This window comes from Neofelis nebulosa, chromosome 7, assembly GCF_028018385.1.
Source record: "Neofelis nebulosa isolate mNeoNeb1 chromosome 7, mNeoNeb1.pri, whole genome shotgun sequence".
In the NCBI taxonomy this organism is placed as follows: domain Eukaryota; kingdom Metazoa; phylum Chordata; class Mammalia; order Carnivora; family Felidae; genus Neofelis; species Neofelis nebulosa.
The window spans coordinates 28,271,962-28,290,720 of NC_080788.1; the positions used below are offsets into that span (position 1 = coordinate 28,271,962).

General features: G+C 38.8%; 1 protein-coding gene across 4 annotated transcripts in view; it reads right to left on the minus strand.

The window, feature by feature from the left end:
• HERC2 (HECT and RLD domain containing E3 ubiquitin protein ligase 2) overlaps positions 1–18,759 on the minus strand; it is a 270,781-nt gene that overhangs the window by 15,250 nt on the left and 236,772 nt on the right. For all 4 annotated transcript variants that reach the window (XM_058736915.1, XM_058736914.1, XM_058736917.1 and 1 more), the window contains 8 exons: positions 16,891–17,046; positions 16,377–16,492; positions 16,079–16,277; positions 11,815–12,029; positions 6,298–6,475; positions 5,516–5,677; positions 2,843–2,934; positions 2,499–2,638 (listed from right to left, as the gene is read on the minus strand). In XM_058736915.1, the coding sequence (XP_058592898.1) occupies positions 2,499–2,638; positions 2,843–2,934; positions 5,516–5,677; positions 6,298–6,475; positions 11,815–12,029; positions 16,079–16,277; positions 16,377–16,492; positions 16,891–17,046 (1,258 nt within the window). The remainder of the gene's footprint in view (positions 1–2,498; positions 2,639–2,842; positions 2,935–5,515; positions 5,678–6,297; positions 6,476–11,814; positions 12,030–16,078; positions 16,278–16,376; positions 16,493–16,890; positions 17,047–18,759) is intronic.

Below are 18,759 nucleotides of genomic sequence, written 5' to 3' on the forward strand. Positions count from 1 at the left end.
TGTGGAAATGGTCAATGCTAGGCTTGGGCCTTGGAGGGTCAAGAAGATAGGGTGTCTTACTGTGCCAGAAAGCAAGGAAATACCCAGTGAATGATGGGCACACATCAGGAAATAAAGGGGCGCCTGGGTGGCTCATTCGGTTAAGCGTCTGACTTCGGCTCAGGTCATGATCTCGCGGTCCGTGAGTTCAAGCCCCGCATCGGGCTCTGTGCTGACACCTCAGAGCCTGGAGCCTGTTTCAGATTCTGTGTCTCCCTCTCCCTCTGCCCCTCCCTTGTTCATGCTCTGTCTCTCTCTGTCTCAAAAATAAATAAACGTTAAAAAAAAAAAAAAAAAGGAAATAAAGCTAGCCTAACAGGGCCAATTTCAGCATCAAAATTATTAACAGTAACAGATTACGTACAATCCAATGAATAAATTAGGAAACCATCAGTCCCACATAGATATAAATTAAAAACAAATATCAAATATTTGATGAGAATAAAATATACAATGAGAAAAGGGATATTTAAATAGCTTCAAATACCCTCCCAAATACTTACTAGTTACAAAAGATATTCAGAATGGAAAAGCCTAGCAGCCACCACCTTAATCAAGTTAACACCACTGGGACAAAGAAAAACTATATGACACCTGATGAATTTAGAATGAATTAACAACACAGACTGAATTAAGATCACAGATGTGCAACCTGAATCTACTGAGGAGATATCTGACAAACTCAAATTGAGGGATGTTCTACAAAATAAACAGCCTGTAATCTTTAAATGTGTCACAGTCCAAAAAGCTCAGGAAGATTGAAGAAGTGTCAAAGAATGACACTCAGGGACAACTGAGGATTGTCTCAGAGAAGATGAGACATTAAAATGACAGCTAAGTATAACCTGTGCTATAACATGAATGGGAGTGAAGATTAGGTGGAGTAATAACCAGTGTGAATTTCCCAAATGAACAGCCATGTTGGGAATGTTTAGTAGTGTTCCTATTTGTAAAATATACACTCAAATGTTCAGGGTGATGGAGCATCAGGGCAGCACCTCTCAAACGGATAAAAAAAAAAAAAGTTCTTTGTACTGCACTTCCACCTATTCTTTAAGTGTGTGATTTGCTTCAAAATTTAAAGAATTAAAGCAAATAAAAAAATGTATTGTAAGTTCTTGGTTAAGAACTATAATGCCAGTCCCATGATAAGCCATAAAAATTGCTTATTCATATAGGAAACTTTTCCATCAATGAAACAATTAAAGGGCACATGTTCATATAATTTATCAAAGGCTTTAAAAGGAGACAAAACTGGGGGGAAATGGCTCTTTTAATAAAAGATGATACACTAGTTTTCTATTACTGCCATAACAAATTACCACAACTTACTGGCTTAAACAGTTCTTTCAGTTCTGTAGGTCAGAAGACCAACAGGAGTCTGACTAGGCTAAAGTCTAGATATCAGCAGGCTCATCCTTTCCGGATGCTCTAGGGGAGAGCTCATTTCCTTGTTTATGCAGACTGTTGGAAGAATTCAGTTCTTGGGAAGACCAAGGTCTTGTTTCCTTGTGGGCTATCAGCTGATGGCTGATCCCAGCTTCCCAAGGCCACCAATATTCCCTGGTCCCTTTCCTCCATCTTCAAAGCCAACAATGGTGGATCAAGATTCTCTCACACTTTGAAAACTCTCTCCTGCCTCTTCTCTGTCACATCTGACTGACTCTTTGGCCTCCTTTTCTGTTGTGAAGGGTCTATGTAATTACACTAGCCCACCAAATAATCTAGAATAACTTCAATTGTAAAGTCAGCTAATGATCAACCTTACTTCTATCTATAAAGTCCCTTTTGCCATTGTACTGGGGTCCCCAAGACCACCTTCAGGTTTGCTGATTCATTGGGTGAATGCCCAGGCCTCAGCATATAGTCATACTCAGCTATGATTACAGTGAAAGAATATGAAATAAAATCAGCAAAGGGAAAAGGCGCATGGGTGAAGTCCAGAGAAAACCAGATGCAAGCTTCCAAGGACCCTATGCCAGTGGAGTTACACAGCACAAGTTTAATTCCTCTAGCAAAGAGTTGTGACAACACATGCAAAGTGCCTTCGACCAGGAAAGCTCATTAGAGCCCCTAGTTTTCACTAGGGCTGTCACATGGGCACCTCCACCTGGCACATACCCATGTTCCAGGAAACAGGTTTCAGCAGAGACCACATTGTGCAGTTTTAGGCAAAGCAAGGCCTCTTGTCAATTAGGGAAGGGAGAGAGCCCTCCCCAAATTCGTTTCCCAGCGGCCAGCTGAGGCTCACCTTGCAAGCAGCCCTTCCTAAGGACAACAGTATCAGGTATACTCTGCTCTTTTCTGCACAGCCATGAAATTTAACATATTCAGAGGTGTTAACACCAGGCCCTGCTCACCACAGAAATTCTCAGATAATATATATGCATATATTATCCCTGACCGGACTTCTTAGATTTAAAGGCCTCTGTGCTGCAACACCGGGCCTCCCCACCTACCGTCCTCAGTGCAGCACACACAATGCAGGGAGCCAGTGGCAATGGCAATGACTTTCTTCCCCTGCAACCCCTGAACCTGCCGAGGTCTTCTAACATGGTCGTCAGATCCATGGCCCAGCCTGTGATAGTCACCTTTGCCCCTGCACAAAATGAAACATCGAATTATGAGTGCAAGGCCCTGTCGTTTACCACCCCGTCCCACCCTCCTGGCATAAGCACCATACTTCAGGACACAAATCACAGCCTGCTATAGAAGTTACATCTCAGTCTATGAGATGTCAGTTAATATAACTTCAAATTAACAAACTGGTTTTGTGAGATTAAACAAACAGAATCTTGCATACCATGTATAAACAGCTCCAGATTTGGTAAGGGCAACAGAAAACTGGGATCCACATTCTACTTTAACCACTCCAAGGCCTGTAAGAGAATCAATCTGGAAGGGATAAAGGTTCAATCAGACTGAATCAAGGTTTTTTCTGACTGCTGCAACCACACATAGACTGAACTAAATCTAATAAAGAACTCTGAAAATCCTTACTCAGATCAAATATTTCACACAACTTAAAGTCCTACTCCACTTAACCAAGTAAGTATTCTCAGGAGGATGCCTGACTCTGAAGGCACACCTGCTGACACTAGGCCACGAGCCCATGCTACTGCACAATGACACTCAGCATGTGTCACTAAAAACGGACATGTCACAGTTGGAAGTTCTATGATCATTTTCCCCCAGAATCTATTCTCCCAACTCTATTTCTCTTTCTGGTGTGGCGGCCCCATTCTCCAGTAAGCCCTGCAATGCTTCTCTGCCCTCCAACCCTCTCAGACCCCACAGGCCCCCAAGAAAGGATCAGCAAAATGGGGGAGGAGGATTGGCCAAGAGGACCAGGTTCTGGCCTTTAGAACCTATCCATCTATCCAGGTTAATCAAATCAAACATGACCTTGGTCAGGCTAGTATGAGAAGTCATTTCCACCCGTGTACATCGGGGGTCCAGGCCCTTCACAACCAACACCCAGAAGTTTCACTGGGGCTCACTAACCTAGTCATCACTTTTTCTCAGCCAGCAAGCTATGCTCCTTGTTACCTGTGACTGTTCTCAGACTTAAGTTCTCATATCTGATTTTTAAAAAAAAATTTTTTAATGTTTATTTTTGAGAGACAGAGAGAGATCGAATGTGAGCAGGGGAGGGAAAGAGAGAGGGAGGGAGGCACAGAATCCCAAGCAGGCTCCAGGCTCTGAGCTGTCAGCACAGAACCCGACGTGGGGCTTGAACGCACAAACTGCGAGATCATGACCTGAGCTGAGTCAGATGTTCGTTCAACTGAGCTACCCAGGCGCCCCTGATTTTTTTAACGTTTATTCATTTTTCAGAGACAGAGAGAGACAGAGTGTGAGCAGGGGAGGGGCAGAAAGAGATAGGGAGACACAGAATCCAAAGCAGGCTCTAGGCTCTGAGCTGTCAGCACAGAGCCTGACATGGGGCTCGAACTCAAGAACTGCGAGATCATGTCCTGAACTGAAGCCAGATGCTCAATCAACCAAGCCACTCAGGTACCCCTCATATTTGATTTTAAATTTAAATTAATTAAAAACAATTCTCTCAGTTCTCTCCTCACCCTCATCTCTGCCACAATCATATCAAGTAGTAACTTCCATTCCCCCAATGCTCAACATCCTAATCCCTGAAGGTGCAAAGCCTGTGTCTAAAGCTTTCCTAAGCATAAGAAAGTCTACAACACACAATTTTTTTCATAAATTTGGAAACCTTAAGTAACTGGTAATGTGGTTAAAATACTGTATACCTGCAAGAGAAAAGGAATAAGAAATGATAAGAATGAAGAGGAAGCACTGAGCTTCTGGTTCTCCAGCAGTGCCCACCAGCATGCAGGATGTCTCCAGGCACATCTCCACCAGGCTTTGGCTCTAAGCACTGCCTGCCAAAACCACTCTCTGCAGTAATGGAAATGTTCTGTGTCCACATTGCCCAATATAGAAGTCACCAGACACATTCTCACACTGAGCACATGAAGTGCGGCCAGAATGAGCAAGGAAGTGAATTTTAATTGAGTTACATTTAAACTTAAATAGCCATGTGTGGCCAACAGCTCCTATACTGGGCTGCACAGCTCTGGGAAGAAAAGCTATGCAGTTTCGGCCAGGCTCTTGTCCCATCGAGGGGGCTCTAGTAGAATGCTGCCCCCCTGCCCCACAGAGCTGCCTGTGGGCTGTAAGGGTCTCTACTCCTCACATGCAGTCCCAGATCCCCAACAAGACCAAACACCAAGCAGAGAACAATTTCTAGTTTTCTTTCACAGCACACACACTCCCAAATCCACAGCAAAGCACCTCAGCTAAATGGCTCCATCATGTTCATGCACTGTAGGCAGCACAGCAGTCAGCACATGATCTAAACACATCAATGAACTTAATCTCTGCCAACTACCCATTCACAAGGGCAAGAGAGTCTCACAAAGTTAAGAAATTGCTCAGAGTCATGCAGATCACATGGAGAAAAGCAATCTGACCCCCAACCCAGGCCTACAGTCTCTTCTCTTAGTGTGTCACAGGATGTCTATTTAACACAGCTTCTGGCTAAGCCAGCTGCAACCCTTTCAGCAAGTACTATTACAATCATAGCTACAGAACTCTGTGAATTGAAAAGACCATGAACAATTTGTTATCCCTTTCTTCAAACAGGTCTATATACTACATAAAAGCACAGTTGTGCTAACTTACATAAATTTCCCAAGACAGCACAAATAGCACTTAATATATCTTAATACCTTTGGGCCTTTCACTTTTTACTCAACTACCCATTATATTTTCTGCAAAGAAGGTAAAGATGAGGTTAAAAGACTCCTGAGAAGCATGCAGAGGGGGATGGGGTGGTAAGCCTAGGAGGGCCTGGGGTGGGGAGGGGCGGGCTCTAAGAGCTCCACAAAGACGTGGAACCCTCAAGTCCCAGATCATTGGGAAAGGTGCCTTTCTCCCACTGTGCAGACACAAATACCTTCATGGGTACTTTACAGCCATCACTGCCTCCTCTGCCAAGCTTGCCGTAGTCCCCATCCCCCCAGGACCAGACAGTGTCATCATCAGTGAGACAGAGGGTTTGGGCATCTCCACTACCACAGGCAACATCAACCACGTGGTGGCCCTGCAGTGCTTCCACCTTCAAAAAAAAAGAAATCAAAGTTATGCAATCACAGCAGAATGAAGGTTTACCTAAGGAAAGGCTTTAAAGTACTGTGATGCTCTTGGGTTGGGAGAGTGGGGGCGGTACTATTTTAAGCCTTTACAAAGAATGTGTAATTTTAATAATCATGTAAGATAAGACCAAAAACACCTTCATCAATCTGAACCAAATCAATCTAAACGATAGGAGGCAGGTTATCAGTGTCCCTAGTGAGCCAGTCCTACCACACCAGGAAGTCTTATTCACTGCCTCACCCAAAATACAGTGGGCCTTCTAGAAGCCAAAGCATTTAGCTAGATGCCAGGTAATATTTATTTATATATATTTATATGTGTAAAATATAAATAAAATAATAAAAGGAGATTTCAAATACTATTCTGTTTAAATGACACATGGAATATAAACCTCCTTGTAAATAATGAGGCTAAGACCATCAACTCTAAAACTAAAAAGAAACTAGAACAGGAAATACTTTTGACTTTTAAAAATCAAAATGGCATAATGACAATGAGAAGCTGCCTCCCCACCACCTTCAAAAGTGAGGGTGTGAGGAGACACCCCAGGCCTCTGAGCACCTTCTCAAGGCGCCTTCTCACCAGCTTTGGCTTTAACTGGTCCTCACTGTCGCTGTGCCCCAGGCGGCCATACCGGCCTTTGCCCCATGTGTAGAGGTCCCCTGCTGCGGTGACACAGGCACTGTGGGCTCCACCGGCAGCAACATCAACCACTTCAATTCCTCTCAGAGACTCAATGACGCGAGGGCGGTCACATGGACTGCAAAAAAGGCCACCAAATATAACTGAAATAGTTTTATTCTTAAATATTTTAAAAGTATTAAATACTAGGCTTTTGGTTTGTTATATACTTATTCAATGTACACTTCTCAAATGAATTGTTTTTTATGTTTATTTTTTATTTTTAAATTTACATCCAACTTAGTTAGCATATAGTGCAATGATTTCAGGAATAGATTTCAGTGACTCATCCCCTATGTGTAACACCCAGTGTTCATCCCAACAAGTGTCTTCCTTAAGGCCCCTTACCCATTTAGCCCATCTTCCCACCCACAACCCCTCCAGCAACCCTCAGTTTGCTCTCTATATTTAAGAGTCGCTTATGTTTTGTCCCCCTCCCTGTATTTATATTATTTTTGTTTCCCTTCCCTCATGTTCATCTGTTTTGTATCTTAAATTCCACATGAGTGAAGTCATATGATATGTCTTTCTCTAATTTCACTTACCATAATACACTCTAGTCCCACTCATGCTGTTGCAAATGGCAAGATTTCATTCTTTTTGATTGTCAAGTAATACTCCATTATATATATATATCTCTTATGTATATGTATATATATATACCTTATATATGTATATCATACATACATATGTATATATATCTTATCATTATATCTTATCATTACTATATATATATATATATATATATATATATATATATATATATCTATATCTATAAAATGGAGTATGTGTATGTATGTGTGTGTGTGTATACACACATACATGTCTCACATCTTCTTTATCCATTCATCTGTCAAGGGACATTTGGGCTCTTTCTACTTTGGTTATTGTCATAAAATCAATTGTTAATTAAGAAGAATCATTCAGACCTGAACTCAAAATTTTATAATTTCCTAAATGTTTTCCTTTACACCAGTTGTCCTAATGCCACTGAGCAGGAGACTTGCTAAATCAGAGGCCAGGAGACTAGTGCCCAAATGTGGGCCAAGTCTGGCCCATGGCCTGTTTTTGAAAGGCCAATGAGCCTAGAGTGAATTTTACATTTTTAAAGGTTGTTAAAAAAAAAAAAAAAAAAAAAAAAAAAAAAAAAAGGAAAGAAGCATATATTACAAAGACTAAAATATGTAGGCTACCTGGCTCTTTACCAAAACAATTCATCCACCCTTGCTATAAATCAACATTTCATTTATAGAGTTTTATCAAATGAATGTCAACTAGCCTACAATGTGCCAAGCACTGACAGTAAGTTTGTTTTCTTATTACTGAGTTTTGAAAGCTCTTTATAATAATTTTGAAAGTAAGACCTAAGCCAGATGTATGACTGCAAATAACGCTTTCCCAGTCTGTAGCATGTCTTTTCAAACACCCGGAGTTCACATTTTTATGAAGTCCAATTTATCCTGTTTTTCTTTACTGGATCATGCTTTTGGAGTTCTTTCTAAAACTCCTTGTCTGACCTAAAGTCACAAAGGTTTTCTCTCATGTTTTCTTCTATAAGCTTTTGGACTTAGGTTTCACATTTATGACTATGATTCATTTTGAGTTAATTTTGGATACAGTGCAAGTCAAGAAGTTCACTGCTTGCTATATGGTTATCCAGTTGTTCAAGACCATTTGTTGAAAAAGCTCTGTTCTCCAATAAACTGCACTTTTGTAAACTGTGCATTGGAAGTTATAAGGCAGAAATCAAACTTCATTTTTCCACACTCATTATTCAGTATTTGTGGTACATTTTGAGACTCTATTCTGTTCCACTAATACATTTCTCTCTCTTTACAACAGTACTACACTGTTTTGATTACTGTAGCTTTAAAATCAGGCTTGAAATAAGGTAGCGTCTTCCAACTTTGCTCCTGATTTTCAAAGTTGCTTTGATTATTCTAGGTGCTCTGTATTTCTCTACGAATTTTACAATCAGCTTGTCAATTTCTACAGAAATTTTGTTTGAGAAGGGGTTGAATCTATAGGTTAATTTGAGGAAAACTAATAAATCAACAATATTGAGTCTTTTAATCCATGAACACAGTATACTCATTTATTGATTTTTAAGTCTTCTAAAATCTTCCCTAGCAATATTTTATAGTTTTCTCTAAGTCATCCATGTGTTTTTTTTTTTTTTCGTCAAATTTATCCCTTACTATTTCAATTTTGGGGGAGGGTAATATAAATGGTATTTTTAAATTTCAATTTCTGATTACATTTGCATAGTATAAAGACAATTGCTTTTTATTTATTGATCTATCCTGCAACCCTGCTAACCTCACTTATTGATTCTAGTAGCTTTTTTGTAGGTACCATAGATTTTCTATATAAGCAATTATACTACGTGTAAAGAAGCAGCTTTAATTCTCTTTCCCATTTGAATGCCTTTTATATCTTTATACTGCTGAACTTCACTTGACAATCTTGAAGTACAATGCTGAATCTTGATAGCAGATGTCCTTGGTCTTGGTTCCTATAGTTAGGGGAAGTTCAGTATGTCATACTAAGTCACTATTAGCTCTATATTTAACAGAGATGCCCTTTATCAAGTTACAGAAGTTCTCTTTTATTCCTAGATCTAATTTGGACATTTTTCAGCCATCATTTCTCAAAATCCCCTATCCTCCTCTCCTTTGGTGACTTTACTTATATAATAGGCCACTTGAGGCTGTTGTCCACAATTCACTCATGTGATATTCATTTTATATGTTTGTGTATTTCATTTGTTTCAGTTTCTATTGTTACGTCATCAAGCTCACTGATCTTTTCCTCTACTATGTTTAATCTATATTAAACACATGCACTGTATTCTTCATCCCAGACTTTGATTAGGGCATTTAAAATACCTTTCAATCTCTAACATGCTTAAGTTTTCCCTCAAGTTTCTTAAAGATATAGGCATGTGGTTAAAATACTGTTTTAATATTTTTATCTAGTAATTCTACTACTTATGTCATTTCTGGGTCAGTTTTAATTGAATGATTTTTCTCTTTATATGGGCTATATTTTCCTACTCTTTTGCATGCCTGATAAGTTTTTTACAGCTTTGAGATATAATTGACATATAACATTGTATAAATTTAAGGTGTACAATATGATGAGTTGATACATATATACTGCAAAATGATTACCACAATAAGGTTAACACAGCCATCACCTCACATAATAATTTTTGTGTGGTGTGAACACTGAAGATCTACTCCCTCTGAGCAACTTTCAAGGATACAATAAAGTATTGTTAACTACAGTCACCATGCTGTACATTATGTCCCCAGAATTTATTCATCTTATAACTGGAAGTTAGTACCCTCTGTCGACATCTCCCAACCCCCCAATCCCCAGCCCCTGGAAACCACCAGTCTACTGTAATTCTAGGAGTTCAGTTTTTTTAGATTCCAAATATAAGTGAAATCATAGTGTTTTGTCTTTCTCTGACTGATTTCACTTAGCATAATGTCCTCTAGGTTAATCCAAATTGTCACAAATGCCAAGATTTCTTTTTCTATGGCTGAATAATATTCTAACACACACACTACCACCACCCCACCCCACCCCACATCTTCTTCACCCATTCACCTGTGGATGAACATTTAGGTTGTTTCCATGTCTTGGCTATTGTTAACAATGCCACACTGAACACTGGAGTATAGATCCTTTCAAGAAAATTATTTCATTTTCATCAGATATACACCCAGAAGAGGGATTGCTGGATCACATGGTAGTTCTATTTTTTACTTTTTTCTATGTTTTCCTATAGTGGCTGCATGAATTTATATTCCCACGAACAGTGTATAAAGTTTCCCTTTTCTCCACAACCTCAGCAGCACTTATATCTTGTCTTTTTAATAAAAGCCATTCTAACAGGTGTAAGGTAATATCTCACGGCTTCGATTTGCATTTCCCTGAAAATCAGTAATGCTAAGCAACTTTTCATGTACCTGTGGGTCATCTGTATGTCTTCTCTGGAAAAATGTCTATTCAGGTTCTTTGCCCATTTGTTAATTGGGTTTTTTTTTTTTTTTTTTTAGTTTTTGCTACTGAGTTATACAAGTTCCTTACACATTTTTGACATTAATCCCTTACCAGTTATATGGTTTGCAAATATTTTCTGTTATTCTATAGGCTGCCTTTTATTTTGTTGATTGTTTCACTTGCTGTACAGAAGCTTTTTAGTTTAATGTAGTCCCACTTTATTTTTGCTTCTGGTGCTTGTGCTTTTAGTGTCATATCCAAAATAACATTGCAAAGACCAAGGTCAAGGAGCTTTCTCCCTATGTTTTCTTAGAGGACTCTTATAGTTTCAGAACTTATATTTAGGTTTTTAATCCATTTTGAGTTAATTTTTGTAAGTGGTATAATTCAGGGATCTAATTTCATTCTTTTGCATTTGAATATCCAATTTTCCCAATACTATTTATTGAAGAGACACATGCCTGGTAATTTCTCAATGGATATAGAACATTGTGACGTTTCTCTTGCTGAGCGCTTGATATGTCTGTATTGATAAAGATATTCCTGAGCTTATGGTTCCTTGTGAACAATTTAATCCTTTCAGGTTTTGCTTTTAAGTGTTTTTGATGGGATCAGAGCAACAGTCTACCTTTAGTTTTTTTACCCACTTTTGTGCAACATCATTCTTAGTCCTCTAACCAATGTTCTGGGAATTATCAGGTTTTGGAAGCAAGCTGTATTGTCTGCCCTCTGTGAGCTCTGTGGACCATTCCTTCTAGTCCTTTTGGGTGGTTTGTTCCTTGGCCTCTGAGTTCCTTGGCCACTGACACATGTGACTGTCAGTATTCACCTCCATAGATCACTGTATGTAACTTTATTGCCTGTTATCCATTGTCTTTAGGGCAGCTGTTTCATATATTTAGTCTGGTACTTTAAGTTATTTCAGAGATGAAGGTCTTTGTTACTCCAACTGGGCAGGTAATTCCCATTAATTTTTAAAAACTAGAAAGTTTGGTTACTTTGTTTAAAAAATATTGTCATTTGTGTGTCCCCTTATCCTCACTCCTTCCATTTCCTCTGTATTTACAGCTTTAGTATCACACGTTACCAAAATGCCAACTGTTGATTCAGTGAATTACTCGGGATGAGAGGAAGAAAACTTGGGGAGAAGGACGAAGAGAAGCTCAATGTACTTAGTAGTTAAAAATCGAAAATTCAGAATTGATTTTCCCCTCAAATAGAAGGGCAGTAGAGGCAAGCCCACACCTTGTAACATGAACTTATTTCTGCCAAATGAGTCATTAACATTTAACTTGAGTAGATTATTATAAATGTTGTCCTGAAAAACAAAGTGCCAATATGTTATACAAGAGATAAAAGAAACAAGGAAAGCATAACATCAAAAATAATGTTTTCACATAATACCTTCTGTTGCCATGCCCCAACTTCCCATCTTCTGCCTCACCCCAAGAGTAAACTTCTCCTTCTGAAGAGAGGGCAAGACAGTGTTTTCCTCCTGAGTTCACAGCTACTTTCTTAATAAACACGTGTTGAATGGATTCAAGTAATGTTGGGTTAGATACCGACTCTGTCCCTCCAATTCCTAGTCTGCCGCCTGCACCATATCCAGTGGCATACAGCTAAGATGAGAAGAATATAAATATCAGATTATTATCTAAATATACCTATGTTCTAGTAATTAACAAACTCAATCAGTATTCTAGATATTTTTACCACAGAGAAATGAATTTTAAAGTTAAAAATCACAGGAATGGGGGCATCTGGGTGGCTCAGTCAGGGTCGTGGGATTGAGCCCTGCACTGAGCATGGAGTCTAGTTAAGATTCTCTCTCTCCCTTTCCCTCTGCCCCTCCCTGGCTCACACACATGTGCGCTCGCTCTCTCTCTAAAAAAAAAAAAAAAAAAAAAAAAAAAAAAGTTATAAGAATGTTTAAGACTTTTCCGTGCTTTATCAAACACTAAAAATGAAATAGTTATGACTATTTAAAATCCTAAGTTCACAAAATGTATTTTAAAAAGAAGATCTTTTCCCTGGAAGCAAATCTCTGATAGTAACACTGATAGAAACACTCATAGAAAAACTATAAATAGATGTAGTATTTCAGCAAGGCTGCATATAAGTCACATAGTAGAATACACTATTTTTCTTTCGTTCTAAGTGAGTAATTATTTCAGGGCACAAGGTTTATCATTAATTTAAAAAAGAATCAGACTGCCTTTTCCAAATGCATGTCAAATATCCCTCCTATAAAAATTTAAATATTGTTTCATACTGTTTCAAATGTATTGCTGCAATGACACAATAGTAAGGAAAACCTCAAGGACTAAAACAGAAAGTGAAACCAAGAACTCAGATTGATAAAAGAGCCCTAAAGCCAGTGTCCCCTGAGAAGGTTTTGAGAATCTTCAGCACAAGGGGTGTCAAGGGTAAAGTACCAAGCTTAAAAGGAGTCTCCTTTTAGAAAGATGATCCTCCAGTGGGCCAACTGTGAGGAATAAAAAGAAAACAACAAAGCAAGTTCCCTTTCTCAATCTCAGCACTAAATTATATGGAGAAAAAGCTCTCCTGAGAATTAACAACCATGAAAGGTGGTCATTAGGTTGGTTTTGAGTCTAAATTTATACTATGTATGGTCTAAATTCCTTTGAGAATTTAATTTACAATGACTTAGATTTGTAGTACCCCAGGGTTATAAATTCTCTTTTGATGAGTGATTTCCAACTAAGCCTCAAAGAATTTCTACATAAAATTTTCTAAGGAAAAGGGTCAGCTCATAGTTGAAAAAAGATGCCATGAGGGAGTCAGAACAACAGTCCAATATTATCTTTAAAGAAATAAAAGCTTGAAAGTATCCCTAAGGAATAAGGAATTACAAAATTACCCAAAGCAGAACTTCCAGGGATTAAAAAAACAATAATTGAAATTAAATACCCAGATACATTTAATAGCAGATTATAAATAGGTGACAAGAGACTAGAAGATGAATCTGAAGACATTCTTTAGCATATAGCATAGAAACACAAAGAGAAGAGGAAACATGGAAAGAAGGAGTTAGAGATATAAAGCACTCAACAATCAGAACACATTTTCAGGCAGAGATCACACGGAGAATATGGTAGAAGCATATATCTGAGGCAAAAAAACAGTCTAGGAATTTACCAGAGTTGTTTAAAGACAACTTCTCAAGAGCCAGAAAGCCCCCCTCTCCCATCCCTTACCACCTGGCAAAAACAAAGTAAAACAAAAAAGGGCAATAAAAATATATCACAGCAAAATGCAGATCACTAAAGAAATATCTTAAAAGCAGCCATACAGAAAAGATTTATTACCTCCATTTGGGTAAAAGTTAGTCTGACTGCTGACATCTCATTAGCAACAATGAAGTCCAAAATCCAAAAGAATAAAACGTTTAACAGGCTGACTGAAAATAACAGTCAACTTAAAATTTCATACTCTAGAACAGGGGTTGGCAAATTATGGCCCATGAGTCAAATCAGGCCCACCATGTACTTTTGTAAATAAAGCTTTATTGGACATAGCCAGACACATTCATTTACATATCATTCATAGGCTTGTTTTCATAGTTGCCAACAGAGACCACATGACCCATAGAGCCAAAAATACTATCACGACCTTTACAGAAAATGTTTGCAACTCTTACTTAGGATAAAGGATAAAATAAAGACATATTCAAATAAACAAAAACAATCTGAGGATAAACCAACAAAAGACTCACTAAAGAAAAATGAAAATATAAAGTAGAAGCAAAATGAAGTAGAAGAAACTGTTTAAAGATATAAGGTCTGAGACATAAGAAATAATGTGAGCAAAGACATGTGCAACATTTGGGTAAATCTGGAAAAATAACAACAAAAATAATAATGCCTATCATTCCCTAATGGGTTTGTGCCAGAACACAGGATAACAAAGCATCAGCTATTTGTATTACTTGGGAGGAGGACAGAAGTAGTAATTCACTTCAGATTTTACATATGCATGTTATAATAACCAGGAAACAATAAAAGACATAGAATTCTCCAGAAAATAGAAAAAGGAAAAAAAACAAAACAAAACACTTCAACCCTTTTTTATGAGACTAGCACAATCTTGATATTCTTGGCAGGCAGTCTCTGATGTGGTTCCCAAGAGTCCCTAATTCACACCCTGTGTAATCCCTTCTCCTTGAACATGGGCTAGACCTAGTGACTCAATTCTAATGGACAGAATATGGCAACAAGGATGGACTGTCACTTTTGGATTAGGTCATACAAGACTGTAACTTGTGTCTTGCCACACCTCCCTTGCTTGCTCTGAGGAAGCCAGCTGCTACAGTGTGATGTGGCAAGGAACTGAATGCTCAGTATAGCCCTGAGGCAACTGCAGCCTGGGGAGAGATCCTAGGTGGGACGACCAAGCTAAGCCACCTCCAGAGTCCTGACGCAGAGAAACTGCAAGATAATAAACATGCATTTGTAAGTTAATTGTTGTAAGTTAAATAGGTATATAATAATAGAGTACCAAAATCAGACAAGGAATATATAAGACAGAAACATTATTATAATCGCACTTTAAGATCTTGGAGCTCCCAAAAATCCCAAAGAAAATATTCACAAACACAAACCAAAAAAATATAAAACATCCTGACCAAGGTGGGTGTCTCCACAGAATGCAAGTGGGTTAAATATAAGAAAACCAATTAATCCAATTCACGACATAAATCCACTAAAGGAGAAAACATCCCTAGGAATAGTTTTTTTTAATGTAGAAAGAGAAGGAAATTTCCTTAATCTCATAAAGATCATCCACCAAAACCTCACAGTAAGTTTGTAAAATGTTCAATCACAGTGTTTACTTTGCAAACTGGATTAAGACAAGAACAAGCCCACAACTACCACCCCTGCTCAATATTATACCAAAACAACCCAATACAATGAGCTTCCTTTCTTCCACACAAAAAGGAAAAAATAAGAGTGGTGAACTGAAAAGGAACAAAACTGATTTACAGATTATGACTCTATAAAGAAGATACAAGAAATCCTGAGATATAGAAAAGAAAGAAAATAGTTGAATAAGGTCACCAAACATAAAGACAATATATATGTATCAACCATTTCATCATACTAGAAACAATTTTTTAAAAAGCATTACACTAGCAAATAAAAAAAAGGAATACTCTAATGTATTATTGATATGCAAACAGTACACTTTTCTTTTTTTTTTTTTTTTAAATTTTTTTTCAACGTTTTTTATTTATTTTTGGGACAGAGAGAGACAGAGCATGAACAGGGGAGGGGCAGAGAGAGAGGGAGACACAGAATCGGAAACAGGCTCCAGGCTCCGAGCCATCAGCCCAGAGCCTGACGCGGGGCTCGAACTCACGGACCGCGAGATCGTGACCTGGCTGAAGTCGGACGCTTAACCGACTGCGCCACCCAGGCGCCCCAACAGTACACTTTTCTACGTATGCTGTATTTCAAAATAAAACACTGTAAAGTTATAGAACACATCAAAGATCATACAGAAATATTTTAGAATGATAACTGCTTCCAACAATAAGTACTATTAACCTTGAGATAACGTTTTAATAGAGTCCTTACACATACCATGGACCAATAACGCACTCTAGCCATAGCTGTCTCTTAGTTTTTAACATATGAGGCACCCTTACCTTTCCATCAGCTGTCACTGCAAACAGAGTCTGTTCTCCTCCAATTAACTGCACAGGTCTGAGAGTTGCAAGAGCTTCACATGGAGTGGGAACTTTAACTTTTGCACCTTCGATGCCCCCAAGCTGTCCCCTATGATTATGCCCCCATCCATAAATTGTTCCACTGCCACCCGCAGAAAGAGTCCAGTCATCTGGTCGCCTACAACAAACATTAAGTGAACAATTAACATGGGAAAGAACTGCACATACAACACCTTTCCCCAGTGTACAGCATTATTCTTGGTTCTGATATAATAACCTGTTCATCCACTGCACAAGTTGTTCATCTTGCTCTCTTTTAAAAATGTCGTGGCTCTCGTGGAGAACATCCATGTGTTCACTGTCTGCCATTAACTCACGAATTTTCTTAGCCACCTAGACAACATTATTATGAGATTATCAATAAACACTCACCTCTCAAAAATGAAACACATAATATTAAGGTAACAACACAGGAGTGATCCCGATTGCAGAATCTGAGGGAATGCCAACATCAATACTGTGATTTTATAGTTAATAAGCAAAATCAATACAATTATAATCAAGTCTAAGATATTGGAATGTCTGGGCAGTACTAGTATATCTTTAGTTTACTAAAAATAAACTTTAACTGAAATTCACAGTATGCATTTATTCATTTTCACCTATGTGATTTTTTTCTTTATGGTATCCCTTTGTAAGAGAAATGTTGCTGTGTCTCATAATATTGGCATCTGTTTACACCATGACTGAATAAGGAAAATGTTTTTACATTCCAAAATAACATGCAATACCTCATCAAGAAAAAGACGTGGCAATGGTGTTCTTTTGTCCAGGGCCACAGCAACGCGGGAGGCCATGCAGTACCTTCGGAACCAAGCCCACTTGTGCGTCTCAGCACAGCAAGGGAGAGTGTCTAGCTCCAGGTCACAAGCAAGAGCTACCAGTACCTGTAGCAACCAAAAATTAACAAAACAAGGAAGCTCAGAAATGCAGCTAAGAATCTACTTCACCAACACTGCATGCTAAAGACAGACACCATTACAGGGTTTCTGTGAGTTCTCATTCAGGAGCTCCTTATTCCAGGCTGACTGCCATGTGTCTGCAAGTGTTTTACCATTACCAGTGGTGTGGATTATTCCCACCCAGCTCCTAGTGATGCACCTTATACACAAGACCTCAGATCTGACAACTGCCACAACACTTACTGCCCAAGTCAAGCATCTCAAAGTACACTAATACTTGGCTAAAGTATTAAGGGCTTATTAGGTCATAGTCATTTCTGGAAATTTTTCATATTCAACTTCAGCAATACTTACCCATGTCCTCAAGGAGGCCTGAAATGTGGTGCACTACACACAACCACTCTCTGTGTCTCTCCTAGCCAACCAGCTCTCTCATCACTTTATTTATTTATTTTTAATATGAAATTTATTGTCAAATTGGTTTCCATACAACACCCAGTGCTAATCCCAACAGGTGCCCTCCTCAATGCCCATCACCCACTTTCCCCTCCCTCCCACCTCCCATCAACCCTCAGTTTATTCTCAGTTTTTAAGAGCCTCTTATGGTTTGCCTCCTTCCCTCTCTGTAACTTTTTTTTCCCCTTCCTCTCCCCCATGGTCTTCTGTTAAGTTTCTCAGGATCCACATAAGAGTGAAAACATATGGCATCTTTCTCTGTATGACTTATCTCACTTAGCAAAACACTCTCCAGTTTCATCCATGTTGCTACAAAAGGCCAGATTTCATTCTTTCTCATTGCCAAGTAGTATTCCACTGTATATATAAACCACAACTTCTTTATCCATTTATCAGTTGATGGACATTTAGGCTCTTTCCATAATTTGGCTATTGTTGAAAGTGCTGCTATAAACATTGGGGTACACGTGTGCCTATGCATCAGCACTCCTGTATCCCTTGGGTAAATTCCTAGCAGTGCTATTGCTGGCTGATAGGGTAGATCTATTTTTAACTTTTTGAGGAACCTCCACACTGTTTTCCAGAGCGGCTGCACCAGTATGCATTCCCACCAACAGTGCAAGAGGGTTACCGTTTCTCCACATCCTCGCCAACACCTATAGTCTCCTGATTTGTTTGTTTTAGCCACTCTGACTGGCATGAGGTGGTATCTCAGTGCGGTTTTGATTTGTATTTCCTTGATGAGGAGTGATGTTGAGCATCTTTTCATGTGCCTGTTGGCCATCTGGATGTCTTCTTTAGAAAAGTGTCTACTCATGTCTCCTGCCCATTTCTTCACTGGATTATTTGTTTTCCGGGTGTGGAGTTTGGTGAGTTATTTATAGATTTTGTATACTAGACCTTTGTCCGATATGTCATTTGCAAATGTCTTTTCCCATTCCATCGGCTACCTTTTAGTTTTGTTGATTGTTTCCTTTGCAGTGCAGAAGCTTTTTATCTTCATAAGGTCCCAATAATTCATTTTTGCTTTTAATTTCCTTGCCTTTGGAGATGTGTCAAGTAAGAAATTGCTGCAGCTAAGGTCAGACAGGTTTTCTCCTGCTTTCTCCTCTAGGGTTTTGATGGTTTCCTGTCTCACATTCAGGTCCTTCATCCATGTTGAGTTTATTTTGTGAATGGTGTAAGAAAGTGGTCTAGTTTTATTCTTCTGCATGTTGCAGTTGCAGTGTCCAGTTCTCCCAG